General features: G+C 38.8%; 2 protein-coding genes and 1 long non-coding RNA gene across 4 annotated transcripts; 2 read left to right on the forward strand and 1 right to left on the reverse strand.

Moving 5' to 3' along the window:
• Nucleotides 1–978: 978 nt before the first annotated feature.
• Nucleotides 979–8,676, reverse strand: grk1a (G protein-coupled receptor kinase 1 a). Its single transcript, XM_042412460.1, has 7 exons — nucleotides 7,975–8,676; nucleotides 6,062–6,189; nucleotides 5,790–5,947; nucleotides 4,468–4,551; nucleotides 3,514–3,638; nucleotides 2,736–2,937; nucleotides 979–1,881 (listed from the first exon to the last, which is right to left on the reverse strand). The coding sequence occupies exons 1-7, from the start codon at nucleotides 8,674–8,676 to the stop codon at nucleotides 1,589–1,591; spliced, it is 1,692 nt and encodes a 563-aa protein (XP_042268394.1). The 3' UTR covers nucleotides 979–1,588.
• Nucleotides 1,592–2,127, forward strand: LOC121897755. Its single transcript, XR_006096280.1, has 3 exons — nucleotides 1,592–1,656; nucleotides 1,787–1,928; nucleotides 2,054–2,127. It is a non-coding gene; the product is annotated as an uncharacterized LOC121897755 (long non-coding RNA).
• A 1,569-nt stretch (nucleotides 8,677–10,245) lies between the features above and the next one.
• LOC121902640 (potassium-transporting ATPase subunit beta-like) lies at nucleotides 10,246–15,748 on the forward strand. 2 transcript variants are annotated; one of them, XM_042419991.1, is made up of 7 exons: nucleotides 10,246–11,093; nucleotides 12,710–12,838; nucleotides 12,933–13,046; nucleotides 13,136–13,341; nucleotides 13,455–13,517; nucleotides 14,039–14,131; nucleotides 15,043–15,748. In XM_042419991.1, exons 1-7 carry the CDS (start codon nucleotides 10,982–10,984, stop codon nucleotides 15,199–15,201), a joined length of 876 nt encoding a protein of 291 aa, XP_042275925.1. In that variant the 5' UTR covers nucleotides 10,246–10,981; the 3' UTR covers nucleotides 15,202–15,748. The 2 variants fall into 2 exon arrangements, with proteins under 2 accessions (XP_042275925.1, XP_042275926.1); XM_042419992.1 differs by lacking the exon at nucleotides 10,246–11,093 and adding an exon at nucleotides 12,477–12,589.
• Nucleotides 15,749–16,799: the final 1,051 nt, after the last annotated feature.

Here is a 16,799-nt window from a genome sequence, read left to right on the forward strand (position 1 = left end):
GGTTAGAAATATTATTTATGTGGTGTGTAAATAGTATAAATCTGAAATAATTAGTTGATAAATCAATTAACTGATTGGCAGCTACTATTTTGATGATTTATTAATCATTTAAAGTCTCCCTCCACTCAAAAATGTGTTTTTCTTCTTGTTACTTCAGTATAATGTTTGAGCTTCACTGTGCAGGATGATGGATGTGCAGAGTTTGACAGTAGAAGGATGTTTTCACATTCATCTGCCGAAGGAGGAACGTTTCTTTCTTTTTCAATGAGAGACAAGATGTAGATGTAATTTTAAGGATTTTAACAAGGTAATTGAACTTTTTTTGTGGAAAAACCATATTAGACACAAATTATTATTCAAAGAAGAGTATTTTTTTATGTCTTAAAACATGTCTTGGGGATAATTGAGTAATTTTTCAGAGTCAGACAGTTTCAGCTTCTCATTTGTGAGGATTTCCTGTTTTTCTTTGTCTTATTTGATGGTAAATTGAATATCTTTGAGGTTTGGAGTGTTGGTCGGACAAAACAAGCAATTTGAATAAGTCACTTTGGACTTTGGGAAATTACAGTCAGTTTCCTGACATTATCTAGACCAATGAATCAATACCAACCATTAATCAAAACCACTGAATTGAGAGTAATCAGTAGATTACAGTTATTTTCAGACTGAACTTAGTGTGTGTACAAACTATTGTGAATAAGTCAAAGCTTTTCCGTATCTTTTCAAAACTCTACATACTGTTCATGTACAGTTAGTTAACAGTAGACATAATTTGTTCAGTGATTCATGTTGGCTGGACTATAAGCTGTAAAAAGAAATCAGCTTTTAATATAAAAAGTAAGACGTGTGAATGCTGCCACATGTGCCACAGAAATGAGTCGCCTGCTCGTAACTGCTGCGTCTGGGATGGAGCTTGGCTGTAGGCGGAGGAATTACACTTATTAATGTGCCACTCACATGATCACACACAAAACATGGTGACTTTAATGGCAAAATATTTATTTGAATTCATAAACATCTCTGCAGTATGGATACAAGCTTATTTACACTTCAGGAGCTGCGACATGAAATAACACAAACTGCAGAAGCAAACAGTAGAAATATGAACAAATGTGTTCACAGGTACATGTTTGTGTTGTGTTTTATCAAATCTATTGGTCATATTAAACTGTACGTTCAAAATAATAGAAAAAACTCTGTTTAAATACAGTTCACACACATAATAATCGATAATTCATACCTCAAAAAATATCAGTAGTACTGCATTTTTAGAAACAGACAAAAACAAAAGTGTGCACTAAAGACAAAGACAGTATCAGTACACATGAACTGAACAGTTCTTACACTAAACAGTTGTTAAAGTATTCATCAACTGTGAAACCTTGGCTACCATTGAAAAAAGGGAAAAAAGTGCTGGTTGAAGAAGTATTTCATCTTGTCTGTGAGGACTCTGATGAGTGCTCGTGAAGAAAACCTTTGATTATATTTTCTGTAGCACAACTGTACAGAAACCTTGTACGAAAAGTGCTCAAGAAAGAAAGTTAGATTGACTGATAAATAAAAAGTTATTCATGCACTGTGTGGCCTCTTACGACAAAGTGCAGGTGGAGGTTTTGGGCGGCTGCTCCAGGATGGATTCACGTCGCAGGTCGTTGGGTAAGTTGCCGTTGGGGCCCCAGACTGTGAGCTCACCATAGATCCCTGTCTCGATCATCTCCTCCTGCCAAGGGATGGAGATGTTCCCTGAAGCAAACTCATCAAAAAAGGCATTGTCATTGTCTTCCAGCTGCACGCCTTTAACCGTGGAGAAGGCCCCGACATCGTCGATGTTCTTGGCATAAACTGTCTTGGAGTCTGGCACGAATGGCGGCGTAAGAATACCTGAGGAGACACAAGAGGGCGCAGACGTCAAGACACAAACAGACAAGGTTAGTTAAAATTCTCAGGATGCTCCAAACAACGTCTCATCATCAAAGAAACATGTTTGACCAGTGTGCATGTTGGAGCTCATCAAAAGGGATTCTGAAAGTGTTTCATTTCATTCATTCTGCAGCCTACAAGATGGACAATTATCCCATGCACCCAATGACAGAGACACATGAATGTATCAGCATCTGAAGGTTGTAGTACCACTAACACAGAAACATTTCAAGTTCAACAGAATCTAACGCAAACAGCATGAACTACCACACACAGAGCCACAAAATAGTGTCATAAAATAGTATTTAGGTAAATATTAAAAGCTGCTAATAAAGTGATAAAACTACAAAACTCTCTATTGGTGAAATCCTCATTCATCCCTCTCAGATGGACTGTGATTGAATAAAGAATAAGTCAGTTAGTTTTGCTGAATAATTTTTCACATTTGGTTTTTTGGTTGCTTAAACACGTAGCTGACTCGAAAAGTACTGACAGCACAAGTTAATTTTATCAACTAAAAAACAATCGTTCTTCAAGATCAAATGTGAAAATTCACCAGTTTTTCGAAGGGTGTTTGTAAATGCTACACTGCAAAGTGTGAAAAAATACATACTTGGGTAGTATGAAGTTGTGGAAAACTTTCAAAACCAATGTTAAGTAGGTAGAATATAAATAAAACTGACAACTGTGTACATTAGGATAATTTGAAGTAAGCAGACAAAACACTGGCAGCGACTTACATGTATGACACATTACATAAAACTGCATTTCTATCTTAGTGACTCAAACACAAACACACACACACACACACAGACCTGCATTCAGCTTCCTCCAGTTGATCTCGCTGAAGAAGGGGTGCGCCCTGAGCTCATCACATGACCCATCCTTGAAGCCGAGCCTCTTGTCCACCTCTTTGCACAGCAGACCCTCACAGAGGGTCCTGGCGTTCTCACTGAACTTTTCTGGATAAGTCACGGGGTCGTTGAGAATCCGCTTCTTCAGCACCTTGTTCTCCACCTTGAAACAGCACAAAGAGCAGAAGAGATGAATTCATAACTATAGTACTATTACAGTTACTGCTGTCCCACTTAGTCTAAACTGCACATGGCTTCTTTCACATTACTCCACCTTTAACACATTTCTTCTTTAGAGTGGGTAAATAAACTAGAAATGCATTAAAAACTCAAGAACTTATTTATTAGTTATGTATCATTTGTCAGCAGGCTAATATTTATGCACAGTCATTAGAAAATGCTCTAAAATAACACTATAAATCCTCCAGAATGCACATTTCTGTACTGATGTACATTAACGGCATGTCTTATGTGCAGATGTATGATCAAATGAGGGCTCACAGCAGTGTCAGCATCAGGCCACAAGTGGGCGAAATTGAGCCACCTAATCTTTAAATACATGCTGACAGATTTAGTAAAAACTGGTTCAAACATGACATGAAAGAGAGAGGAAAGAGTTGAGAGGACGATGATAAATGACACAGATCAAAAGAGCCTACAGAGCATGTTTGAAGTAGACAATGAATATGACAACAGCTTAAAACATGCTCTGAAATGAGTTCATACAGAGCGAATTTACCTTCTCTCCTCTGGTCCTAAAAGGTCCCTTAGCGGCGATAAACTCATACAGAGTGACACCCAGAGTGAAATAGTCTACAGAGTAGTCGTACTCTTCTCCTTTTAGCAGCTCTGGTGCCATGAAACCTGCAGGTGAAAGAGAAATTGTGACTTCAGAAAGTAAATCATTATCTCTCTAAATTATAATCCACAGAGTTTTACCTGTAAAGTTTCAGGTTTTACTCAAACAATAAAGGAGAGTTGTATAATAAAGCTGCGGCTCCTAGATGTACTCAGAGGTGGAAAGTAACTAAGTACATATACTCAAGTGCTGTACTTACACTTTTGAGGAACATGTATTTTACTTTAGTATTTTCGTTTTGTGTGACATAATACCAGTTTATGCATAATACTTATGCCACAGTACTTTTAAGATTAGATTAGATTGCTATACATTTAACTACATACATATTAGTATAGCTGCTATACTGCAGTATACAGTGTGGTTATGTAGTATCACCTGGACTGGCTATAATATTATGATTCCAGTTACAGGTGACTGTATTCATAATTTGACACTCTGAAAAGAGGATATTCTGCACTTTTACTTGTGATGCCAAATTTAGTTGCTAATAAACAGATGTAGCTTATATGCATAAATACTGTCTTTATCTATTCATGTTGATTAAGCACATATGGGTATTTAAGGGCAGATATTTGCTCTATTATAACAAGGCAGGTTAGTTTCAGTCCAGTCAATCAGGTAACGTGGTAATTGCAGCTACAGTAGCCTAAGTGTGCACAGCATGTGGTGTTACATAGGACAAAGTAAATGTCATGTGATAATTACACTGTGAGAAAGATAAATATTGAAGAGCTATGTAAGGTTTACACAAATCCTGCTTTCAGAGCAGCTACAAACAGGCAATTTGGTCATTTTTTTTCTACTTTTTCTTCTAATTATCTGCATCTGTACCTGGAGTCCCAGCGTATCCTTTGATTTTGGACTGATCATCAGCCAGCTCCACAGCCAGACCAAGGTCAGAGATACGGACGTTACCTGTGAGAACAAACACCACGGTAAAGTCAAGAGCTGTGCACGTCACAGATACGAATGTTGACCCGCACACTACGTCTCTGGCTCATTAGCTTGTAGTAGTGCGATAACTCAAAGATGTCCTTGTGTTAGAAGTAAGACACAGTTTGTATTGTAAGTGTGAGCTGAATGTGAGTGAGTGAGTGCATGTGTGTGATTTGACCTCGGGAAGCCAAGAATGTGATATATTTTTAAAGTCAAGATTAATATTAAGATTAAGACTCACTTTATTGTCATTTTCCAGCACTCACATACATTGAAACAAAATTTATCCTCTGCATTTGACCCATCTTATACACTAGGAGTGGGGGGACGAACTCAAGTTCTTTATGCTAGTATTGGTCAGGGGCACTGACAGGAGTATTAACCCTAACATATATGTCTTATATCAACGTGAAAGGCTACAATGTTATTATCTGCTTGTATATCTGTTGTAGCATTCACAAGTGGCTGTGTGTTTAAATTTTATTTTTTTAAAGGAATAGTTCATAATTTTGGGAAATACACTTATTTGCTTTCTCGGTGAGAGTTAGATGAATAGATTGATGCCACTCTCATGTCTGTACGCCAAATATGAAGCTGGAGCCAAGAGATGGTTAGCTTAGCTTAGCATAAAGACTGGTAACAAAGGGAAACAGCTAGCCTGGCTCTGTCCCCGACTCCAGGAAGTATCTGCTCCTGGCCAAAAAATAGTCTGGCATGTAACACTACATAAAACCACAACTTGTCATGTTTCTTTCTTTTTTTTTTTTTTTTTTACAGATTAAACAAACATATAACAGACATAATGTGTTAATTAGTGAGCTTTAGAGGTGCTGGTGGGCAGATTCTGTTATCTTTGGACAGAGCTAGGCTAGCTGTTTCCGAGTTTCCAGACTTTATGCTAAACTAAGCTAAGCTAACTGTCTCCTGGCTGCAGCTTCATATTTAATTTATTTTAATTTTGTCATGTAATTCTCTGCAATAAAGTGAAAAAGTGTTTTTTTCTCAAAATGTCAAATGATCGTTTTTAATTAAATATATTAGTGGTTCAAATTTGCTTCTTAATATACCTGCAGAGTCATCATCACCTCAGTTTGACAGAGCTGACTACCTTCACATGACCAACAGCACAACGACTGTGAGAAACTTGAAGTCCTCAATAAAAGACTTCAGGCAGCACCTCAGAGACTACATCAGTGTTTTGTACACAAGTGTCTGACCTTCATTATCCAGCAGCACATTCTCTGGTTTGAGGTCTCTGTAGATGATCCTCTTCTGGTGGAGATGCTCCATGCCCTGGATGATCTGAGCAGCATAGTAGCAGGCCCGTGGCTCTTCAAACCCTGGGTTGTTCTCATCCACGTTATAGATGTGATACCTAGTGGCGTGGGAGGGATAGAGAGGGTTCATCTAAGAAAATGTTATACTTAATAATACCAGCAGGAGACGGTGTGGGCAGCATGTCAGTGAATTAGAGTGAAAATGATCTAACCTCAGGTCTCCTCCGTTCATGATGGTCATGATCAGACACAGTTCTGTTTTTGACTGGAAGGCGTAAGCCAGGGAGACAATGAACCTGCTGTGAACTCGTGCCAGGATCTTCTTCTCCACCATCGCCCCCTACCATAAGAGGACAGCAGTCAGCATATTACACAACTTCTCTCAGAGAGCAACCAAGACTCGTATTTACGGCACTCTAGGTATCATATTTAGACACTGGACACAGTGATGAAACACAAACATGTCTGTCTTTACATGTGCATCATTAATCTAATTAGTTTGGCATGATTAAATTATAAACATTATCACATTACATTAAAATATGGCACTTGTTGTCGCTTAACTGGTTAACAAAAGCTGTGCTCAGTGCAACTTTAGTTGTGCCTCACTTGTAAGGGCCAACATTTTTCAAAATGGCCTTGGTGGCCTGGAAAGCTACTGACTCACTGGACCATTCTGGCAGTATAGTCTGGCTAGCTGGTGATACTGTCAGTAGTGTTTCCCACATGGAAGTGGGGTATTGTGATTTCAGGAGGCTCCAACATCCAACACTTCGTTGGCTGCACAAGAGCATAGCATTCACAGGCTTTTATGGAAATAATTGAATTTGCATGATGATTGCATTTGAATGCAACATTTCAGCACAACATTTTAATTGTATTTGGAATAAACACTTTAAAGGACAGGTTCACTTAAAATAACAGTCAGGTGACCAAATGAACACTGATGCAGGTTTTGCTCTAAACATTCCTACTGTTCATACTAATATTAAAAGATCACCACCTTGTGCTTCCAATATAAGTGATCGGGGGACAAAATCCACAGTCCTCCTTCCGTGCAAAAACGTGTTCAAAAGTTTATCTAAGTTAGTCAAATTAAGTGGGTATCTTCTAAAGTTACAAACTTTCTAGTATACAATTCTGTCTTTTTGTTACTATCCCTCCACTGCAGCTCAACAGGGAAACACAAAGAGGGAATTTTGTACTAAAAACACTTAATTTGACTTTAAATGGGTGAAGCCTCATATTAGATTCAGATAAACTTTTAAATACATTGTTTCACAAAATGAGGACAGTAGATTTTGTCTCTATCACTTACATTGGAAACACATTAGAAAGGGATCTCTTAATGGCTAGTATGAACAGGAAACCTGTTTCAATGACTTGAAAAATGTGAACTTATCCTTTAAAGTTAAAGCGTAATAAAGATAACTACATATTAAAACATACTGTGGGTAGGCAAATCTGTTTTGGTGGGCCAACCAAATAAATTCTCCATGAGTCACTCTGGTATCCTTTGCATTAATAAAAAGGGCATGTTTTCCTACAGTGAACAAGTACACAGAGCTCACCATCATAACTCCACAACTTCACATATATGACAATATCAGCTTTTACAGTGCGTACAGGCTTGGATTACAACACAATAAACTAACTAACCTATAAAATTGTAATTTAGCAACATTTCAAAAGGTGCACGTGTGTTGTTTCTCTTTTTGGTGCTAAGCAGAAGATTAGGAATCCACTCCAGAGCTGCTCCATTTATAAACATGGGGGGATCGGCACTTTATAAGGAGATCAAAATGTTCTAATGCTGAGGGTACTAATCATATAAGCCAAGGGTGTCTAACGTTGTCTGTGAGGCCCCATCTAGTTAATGACCGTTGTTTAGATGAGAGGATTACACAGATACACAAAGAAGATAAGAGGAAAACTACAACACAAATATGTTTCCAAATGAAAACCACTGCACAAACTCTAATGTGTAATGTCCCTGAAAAATAGTCTTGTGCTATTAGATTGCTGAGATCTTCTGTTGAAGGTTACTTACTTACTTAGATGTTTGGACTGGATGACAACGGGTAAAGGCATCTACAAAATTCCTAGTCATGGTCTGATTCTTTACCTCGTAGCCTTTTCTCTTCTTCAGCCTCTTCTTGTTGAGCTTTTTGCTAGCGTACAGTTTCCCCGTGGCCTTCATCTGACAGGCAGACACTTCCCCGAAACCCCCTTTCCCCAAAACGCGGAAATCCAAAAACCAATCCTCTTCCATTGGCTGCATCTCCAGCCATTTCCACTGCAGAAACCTCTTCAGATACATGGTCTCCAGGAAGAAAGTGTAGGGCACTTCCTTAAGAAAGTCCATCACACTGTCCATGGTCTCACTGAATAGATCATCCCCGGCTTCCTGGTGTTTCTCTTTGACCTTTGTGATGCCATTCTCCGGCAGGAAGGGGCAGAAATACTTGGCCCCAGGCTCCATGTACCGGGACAGGATCTTGCTGGCTTTCTTGACTCTGTCCTCATCCTCAGCATTGTTGTACTCCTCAATATCCTTCCACAGGCGGCAGGGGCCTTTATACTCATTGTTGGATTCAAGGAACTCCTGGAAGAGACGTTTGCCGATGGGCTGTTCCACGCAAACCGACTGGAAGCCGAGGTCTAAGGTTTCCCTCAGACCCTCGCAGACTGTGATGTGAGGCAGCTTGAGGCGCGAATGGTACTTCTTGTCTCGGTTGGCTGCAGGGTTGGCGGTGCCATCAAAGCTCCCGCGGGCTGAGATGTAGGCAGAGTTGGCCACCACTGTTGTCAGGCCACCAATATCCATGGTGACACAGTGGAAAGGTGAGGAGGAGGGAAGAAGAAATGTGTGTAATGCAGCACAAGCTACAGAAAAAAGGAGCAACAAGGAGGCAGAAGTTAAAGCGTGTCGCACCAACAGCCGCACAGAGCTCAGTGGTTCCCTCAGTGAGGATATCACTAAACCCGAGAGTCCCTTCTCTTCCTCTCTCACACATGCAGACACACATGCAGATCTACCTGACTCATCACCTTTCCCCAAAGGGATTTATCCACTCTGTAACTCTGTAATGCTTTATCCTGTGCTAACACATGTGCACACCTGCAGAAGAGAAGGGAACAAAGAGTGAAATAAATGAAGACTCAGGATGAAAATGAAAATGAGAAAGAGAGGGAGAGGAGGGATAGATGTGGTATGCATGTAGTGGGCTGGAAATGAATGGAATTTGCTCACAGAAGCCGCTGTCGCAGAGAGAAAAGCCAGAAGTGGTCACAGTGTTTACATTGTACTTCTGTAGAGAGCACTGGTCTTTCACCTTTGAGGTCATTTTATTTAGTTTAAGTTTAAACTGTCTTTCTCCTGATTCAAGAAGTGTAAAATAGAAAGCACCCAACAGGTTCCTTTAGTACAGAATATGTAGACTTTAAACTAATACCAGGAAAAGATATTACTCTGCTTTTTGAATCATTACACTGGTTATATATTTGTTTTAGTAATGACTTTAAGATTTTATTGATTAGTTTTAAGGTTCTTTGGGTTATACTTAACCAACCTGTACACAGCCTGAATGGATGTTCCTGTGTCTAGATTTAAGACTACAGGAGACTTCCAGGACATCTCAGCTCTGAAATGACCTGCCTGCCAAATTATCATCTTCTCTAAATCACAAAACAAACACATTTTTTTTAATTCACCTGTCAATAATTTGTATGTCTTTTATACTTCACTTTACTTATTGTGTTTTATATGCTGCATATTTTAGTCTGTTTCACTGGTTTCTGCCACCTTTTATCATTGTTCTTGTTTGTGTTGTGTAATGCACTTTGTAACACTGGTGCGACACAAATAACAACAAAAGATGTAAGAGAATAAAAACTCTGTGATATCCAACTGAAATCCAAATACCTTTATTGTGGTTTCCTCAAATAATTCTCTTTAAAACTGTGAACCTCTCAAATTCACGGTTTCAGCTGTAAGAATGTGATTCTGGGATGAAGATGAGATGAGGGGTAAAGATGATAAGACCAGCTGGGGACCTTAGATCTCCCCCCTTGTTTTCTGTCAGCTCTCCATTGTGTACAATCTCATAAAGGCAAAATTGCCCCCAAAATACGAGTAATACTGCAATCAGTGTTATTGATAAGACAGTTGATTATTCAGTTAGTTGATTATCATATAATTAACAATTTTGATAATCAATTATTTATGTTGTTTATCAAGCAAAAAAGCAAAACATTAATTGGTTCCAGCTTCTTTAATTTGAGGATTGGTTTGTTTTTTGCCTACTTCAGTCACAGTAAATCAAATACATTTTGGGTTTTGGACAAGATGTCACCTTGGCCTCTGGGAACTTTTTAAGATCATGTTTCACTGTTTTTTTTTATTTTTTACATAACTATGATTCCTCTCTCCACACTGTTATCTGCTCACTTTGAAATTTCTTCTTTATTACACAAGGAAAAGTACATTCTTTCAAGCCCAAATTAGTTATTAGTCCAAGTGCAGAGGAATCAAACAGACTCAGACTCTTCCCGTGTCCAGGAGCCAAAATGACTCAGGCCTTTGTGCTAGTACTTAACTGTATCCTCTTGTATTTTAAATTCACATCAGTACATGGCTAGAAGACAATTTAACAGGCCTCTCAATACAGAGTAGCTGTGGAGATCTATGTTTCAGTGTACCAATTATTTAAATCTGAGCAAGCCAGATGCAGTGTTGTGTTTTAACTGTTGTCATTAGAAACTAAACTGTTCGTTTTACTCTTGATTCTTCCTGAAGTCATTCTGGCTCTTCAAGGTGATCCTGAGTAAAGGACGTTGGAGGATATTTACCTGTTCCTACGTTGGCCCTCCTCTGCGTGCCCACCTTATCTCGGCCTTATAAATACTGAATAAGAGATAACACATCACACTCTGGAGCGACATCCAGGGAGTGAGTTTTAGCTTTTTACTTGAAAAAGGGAATAAGAGAGGGCACAAGACATTAGCACGAGGGAGAGAAAGGAGAAGCAAATATTATTGTTGGTTTCTTGAGTGAAGTGCAGCATAGAGGTGAATAAAGAAAAGAAGATCCCTGTCAGTACTGCGGATCCCGGGGAGCACACAGATTCAACATGGCCACCTTGAAGGAGAAGAGGACTTGTGGGCAGCGCTGTGAAGACTTTGGCCGCTTTGTGTGGAACTCAGAGAATGGGACATTAATGGGAAGAACACCCGAGAAATGGGGTAGGAATAAAAAAAATTTTTCATGCAACAGATAAACTTTTGGAATATATCCTTAACCTGCCTGGTTAAGCTCATGTTTGTTTGTGTCAGAGGTTCTTAGTGAGATCATTCTGTCATTTATGAGGCTGTAGTTTGCAGTGATGATGAAGGTCGACTACTGTTCATCTTTGCCAGTGCAGTTTTCCTGTTTGGGATGTGTTATCTTTGAGAGTTTCCTCCTTGCAACATTGCATAATTTTATAGTTTAGGGGATCAATACTAACACAGTGCAGATAGCAGCTATCTGGCCTCTCATTTGCTTAACAGAAAAACTCAGAATGAGCTTTCGATTGCAATAAACACATCTGACAGTCTCAATAAATAAGTAATAGCTTCAGGTTTCTCAAGTTTGTCTTAAAACAACATTCACATGCCAGATGTTTGTTAAAAGAGTTCTTGGTCACTGTCACATCAGTCCTCCTTTCCTTATTGGCCGTGAAGCCATTATTTAAGTAGGTGTCATCCAAAGTCTTTTTAGTGTGAAATTCCCTCTTTGTGTTACCATCCCTTCACCGCAGCTCAGTGAGGAAACACAGTCCGGGAGGGACAGAGAGGAAATTCTAAAAAAACTGTATATTTGTAAGAGGAATGTGGAGTTTGTCCTGCATCATCTTCTTAACAACCTGTATGAGCAGGAGGAATAATAAGAGCGACCAATAACACTTTCAACGTACATATAGACATCTGAGTATTGTATTAAGATAGACTTGTAAAATCATATAATCATATAATAAACATATCATTTAATCAAGTCAGCAATTGCACTGAATGGTGTTTCTGTTTTATCCATCTGGAACAAAGGTCAACCTATAAAATATCAGATGAAATAATATTTGCCAAATATTTGAAGTGAAGGCATGCTCGAAAACTTGAATGAATGAAACTTCAGCAAGTTTATATGAAAATAAATTCTAGAAAAAAATCATAAACCTTGACAGGGTCATCAAAATATTCTGATTAAGTGGAATATATAGTGTAATGGCCTCTGTGGGCCATGATTCACAGTCTTGGCTTTATGCAGCTGTGTGTGTGTGTGTGTGTGTGTGTGTGTGTGTGTGTGTGTGTGCGCTACTAGAAACAAACACACACACGTGAGCTCACTTACACAGAGTGTAATCGTGTGTATTCTGTATGACTTTTTCTGTCCTTTTAATTATCACCACAGCAAGGTTTGCGTGTGTACAGAGAGTGATAAATGTTGTGATAAGCTTTGGTTTCTGCGGTTTGCAAGAGTCCTTCCTCTCAGTTTGATCTTCCAATCAGATTAAATTGAGGGCACCTTGACCTCTGCCAATGTGGACATACACCTTTGTAACCACTCTCTCTGTGCAAAGAGTGTTTTTACATTAAGCATAAAAGCTTTGCTAGTGTATAATGTATATACAGGGAGCAAAGTTGCATCTCTTTTTGTCTCTTCTACTCTCTTTTCTGTATTGTGTGTTCATTTTCATGCTCAGGTATGAAAAAGTCAACCAAATTGATCAGCGTTGAAATGAGTGAAGCTTTAAAATAAGAAATATTACAGCACCAGAGGCAACCCTGACTGTGTGTGTCTGTATCTTGCTCTCTCCTCACAGTGTACATCAGTCTGTATTATGTGGCCTTCTATGTGGTGATGACGGGCCTCTTTTCTTTGGCCATCTGGGTGCTCATGTACACCCTGGATCCGTACGCTCCGGACTACCAAGACCGACTAAAATCTCCGGGTAACACAACAACAACAACAACAACAAGGAGCTATAACACTTAAATCAGACCTCAGTGACTTTTAACTATCTCTCTATTTGCTCGTCTCTGCAGGTGTGATGGTGTGGCCCGACACTTACTCAGACGAGCATGTGGTACTCGCCTACAACAGGTCAGACAAAGCCAGCTGGATGAAGATGTCCAACATCCTTCATAACTTCCTGAAGCGTCAGTACTTGATCACTATTGGAAAATTATCTAATTTTAATGTGGCCAAACTTTCAAATAGATTTTCTCTTTGTGTCTCCCTCCTTCAGCGTACAACGACACCAAGCAGCAAGAATGTAACAACTACAACTGCACAAAGGGAAAGTACTTCATCCAGAACACCTTCACTGGCCCGCACCACACCAAGCGGGCGTGCCCCTTCACCCAAAGCATGCTGGGACCCTGCTCAGGACTTGAGGACCCAACCTTCGGCTATAACTGCACCATGCCTTGTGTCATCATTAAGATGAACAGGGTTGGTTTGATTGATCCCTCTGAAAGACTAGATCTTGCAGTAAATGAAATCAGTTTTTACATCACATGTAAATAACAAAGACTGACGGTAAATTTTCTGTTTTATCCCTGCAGATCATTGGCTTTTTGCCTTCTAATCATACCGACAATCCCCCATATGTCAACTGCACCATACTGGTGAGCAACAACCGCAAACACTGAATTTAACAGTATGCATGCATCCAAGAAAATGACTCTGTTAAGTTTTATGGGGTTTTTTTAAGTTGTACTCCAGCAATTTAGTATTGCACTTTCCATTAAGTTGAAGTGCTTGTGAGAGACAACCTAAAGAAAGAATTATCAAAATTGATGAGGCAAAGGCTGAGATATCCTGACTTTTAGTCCCTAATATTGATTCAGCTCTGCAAACTCTGAATCCTACATTTCCGATAATGCAACTCTATAGCATATTTTCTTCCTGGTAAATGCCTACTCTTTCAAACTCCACAACCCTGTTTGTAGCTCGGACTTTCTTTTAAAAATGTGCTCCACAAACTTTAGAAAGCTCCTCCTGAGCCACAGGAGACATTATGCAGCTGTTTTCACAGGCTGAGAAGTACAACCTGTGGCAAATAAACTGATCTTTATATTTAAAACCTGTAGAATGCCTCTTCTTAAAAATGCCAAACTTTTGTGTCTCTGTGTGTGTTTATGTTTAGGAAGGACAGGAGAATGTGGCAAAAATTGAGTATTTCCCTGAAAGGGGAATTTTGGATCCCTCTTACTTTCCATACTACGGAAATCTAGCACAGGTAAGCAAAAAAACCCACTAAGCAACACCCTGAGTACTGTATTTATATGTCATACATCAACATCTGTTTTTGTCATTAAAATGTCCAGACAAAGCGGGCAACTTCCCTGGATCACTAAAGGCAGGTCTTTATTACCTGTTTAGTGTGTTTAACAGGGCGTCAGAGTCACCAAAGGCAACACCTCCCAACCTGGAGGTCAGGACTCACACAGGGGGTCGCACGATGAATCTGAGGGGTTGCAAGATGGTTAACAGGATAGAAAACAAAAAAAAATACTTTTACTTTTATCTCATGAATTATTAGATAATTTTAACTCTTTGAGGCCCATAGAAGTCATTCAAACAATGTACTTTTCCTACATCTTAGAGGGAAGAATTATCTTTTTGTTGTATTGGTCACAACCTGTTGATATATGCAACATGCTGAGGAATCATGAGTAAACATAACCCTCTATTTTAAAGGGTCGTAATCCAAACAAATGTTGGTATTAGATGATAGTTGATGCTTAGACGTACAAAACTGCAATGTTCCAGGTTAAATCAGACTGGGGACCTTTGTTGCATGTCATCTCCCTTTCTCTCCCCACATTTCCTTCTGCCCCTCGACTATATACATTATCAATAAAGACAAAAAGCGCCCCAAAAAGATCTTAAAAAACAAATAAACTTGTATTTGAACAAGTAACTCCAAAAAGACAATCAATTGCCACATCTAATATTTGCCCGGGGTTAACCCAACCACACTGGGTTTGAGCCTCTACATGCTTTTAAGTCTTTGCATTTATATGTCACAATGTGTCACAATAAGGATCAAATTAGTCAAATTCTGACATTGAATATTATCAACACAATGTCCTAGAAAAAAAGTAAAAAATCTAAGGTCTGCATTGCCTCTTTTCTTCTTTCCTTCAGCCTACCTATATCAACCCGTTGGTGGCTGTTCGGTTCAACCTGGTCGGAAAGGAAAGTGCCAAGATCCAGTGCCGAGTGGTCTCTGACAAGATCAGCTACGAAAACTACTACGACCCCTACGAAGGAAAAGTCATCTTCACCCTCAACGCACTGAAATGAGAAAAGCAGATTATAACAGAGAGACAGACAGCCGATAATCATGAAACAAGTCAGTTTCAAAGAAGGAGCAGGTGTCTACAGGTCAACGGTGACTCTATTTTTTATTTAATAGCTTTTTAACCACTTGTATTCAGCTTAACCAGCATCACTGGCCCACTTGTAAATCTCTGTGCTGTGTAGTGCTTTTATAAACATGATTTGTCATGCTTTGTTGATTAAATTATATTTTGATCTGTATTGGGTTTTATCATAAAAACCGATAAATCTATTATGATATATATGATGTAACCAGGTGTATTCTAACAAACTTAACCTCTACCTGTATGTCACCTCCTGTCTTTTCTTCACATTCAAAAATGAAAACACACAGATCAGAAGATTTTTTAAAGAGGAACTCATGTTGGGGAAAATAGACAGTGAACTACTGTAGATTTTTAAGTTGGATTTGGTAGATAAAAGAGTGCAAAATGTTTCCTAGAAGGTCATAAATGTAGCTTATGTATCTTAAAAAAAAACCTTTCTAAATAAAAAATGTATTCCTGTTTCAGTTTGGTCTCATAAGAGTATTTGACAAAGGTTTAGGGATGATTTATTTTCACTTTGCATCGACATAAACAAAACTATCAGAACCTGTAAAAATCTATTCAAGCACACTCAGTAGAGTATCTGTAACTGGCTACTGTACACCTGCTAATAGGATGATGATGGCGGTGTTGAGAAATCTCATAAATCTGCTGACTGTAGTAGTCTGTAGGTTAGCAGCTTACACAACACAGGTGTGCTCACATGCACACACACTACAAACACATACACACACGTGTAGTGCCGTCTCATTCGCAGCTGATTATTACGTGGTTATTACACAGGATTTCTTTGACTTAGAGATCTTGGAAGCCAGCAATCTTTTGAAAGGATTATAGTGCTGAGTGATTGTTACTAATATTTTGGTCAAATGGATTCACTCATATGAATATTTATCTGCTTCTACTTTCTGCTTTTGGTTCTGTATGAAACAAGTATGAGGAGGGAAGATAAAATCAGTGTCAGCCTTACAAGTACCTTCATCAGAAAGTAGATGTGTTTAACAGCAGTGGTTCTCGAAGACGTCTCATATGAGGCAGTCATTGGATAATTAGATAAGAGATAAGAAAGAAAAACCTATGTTTAGTTTTTCTGTCTTTTCTCTGAGTTTTTTCCTTGTGAAATACTGTTTTTTTTTTTTTTTACCCCTTTATGACTTCTAAAAATACTTCAAATAAAACAGCCTAAAAAAGATAAGACACCAAAACCATACTGTATAATGAAGGGTCATGAGTAGAGACTGCTTTGTTTAAAGTAGTCACAAGACAAAAAGTTTGGAAATTACTGATTTAGAGGATATTTAAATGAATATGTATACTTATGACACATTTGAATGAGAAATTTCCCACTCTGAACGTGCAGCTTCCAGCAGATTGTGAAAAGTCCTGCAGATGTACAGCATGTGTTCGTGTAATAAAGGCTTTCTGTGTGGACAGGGCCCTGTGGGGAAAGCAGCACTGAGGCAGTTATATCTGTGGATAAAAGTTTCCCCAGAAAACATCCTGCATCCCAAGGAA

The sequence above is a fragment of the Thunnus maccoyii genome, chromosome 1, assembly GCF_910596095.1.
Source record: "Thunnus maccoyii chromosome 1, fThuMac1.1, whole genome shotgun sequence".
Classification (NCBI taxonomy): domain Eukaryota; kingdom Metazoa; phylum Chordata; class Actinopteri; order Scombriformes; family Scombridae; genus Thunnus; species Thunnus maccoyii.

Excerpts from the sequence above, each read along its gene's own strand:
- grk1a (XM_042412460.1), bottom strand. The coding sequence starts at position 8,676 with ATGGATATTGGTGGCCTGACAACAGTGGTGGCCAACTCTGCCTACATC. Across the intron at positions 5,948-6,061 it reads ATGAACGGAGGAGACCTGAG|GTATCACATCTATAACGTGG; the intron begins GTTAGATCATTT and ends CCACGCCACTAG. Across the intron at positions 4,552-5,789 it reads TGTGCTGCTGGATAATGAAG|GTAACGTCCGTATCTCTGAC; the intron begins GTCAGACACTTG and ends TTGTTCTCACAG.
- LOC121902640 (XM_042419991.1), top strand. The coding sequence starts at position 10,982 with ATGGCCACCTTGAAGGAGAAGAGGACTTGTGGGCAGCGCTGTGAAGAC. Across the intron at positions 11,094-12,709 it reads AAGAACACCCGAGAAATGGG|TGTACATCAGTCTGTATTAT; the intron begins GTAGGAATAAAA and ends CTCTCCTCACAG. Across the intron at positions 12,839-12,932 it reads AGACCGACTAAAATCTCCGG|GTGTGATGGTGTGGCCCGAC; the intron begins GTAACACAACAA and ends TCGTCTCTGCAG.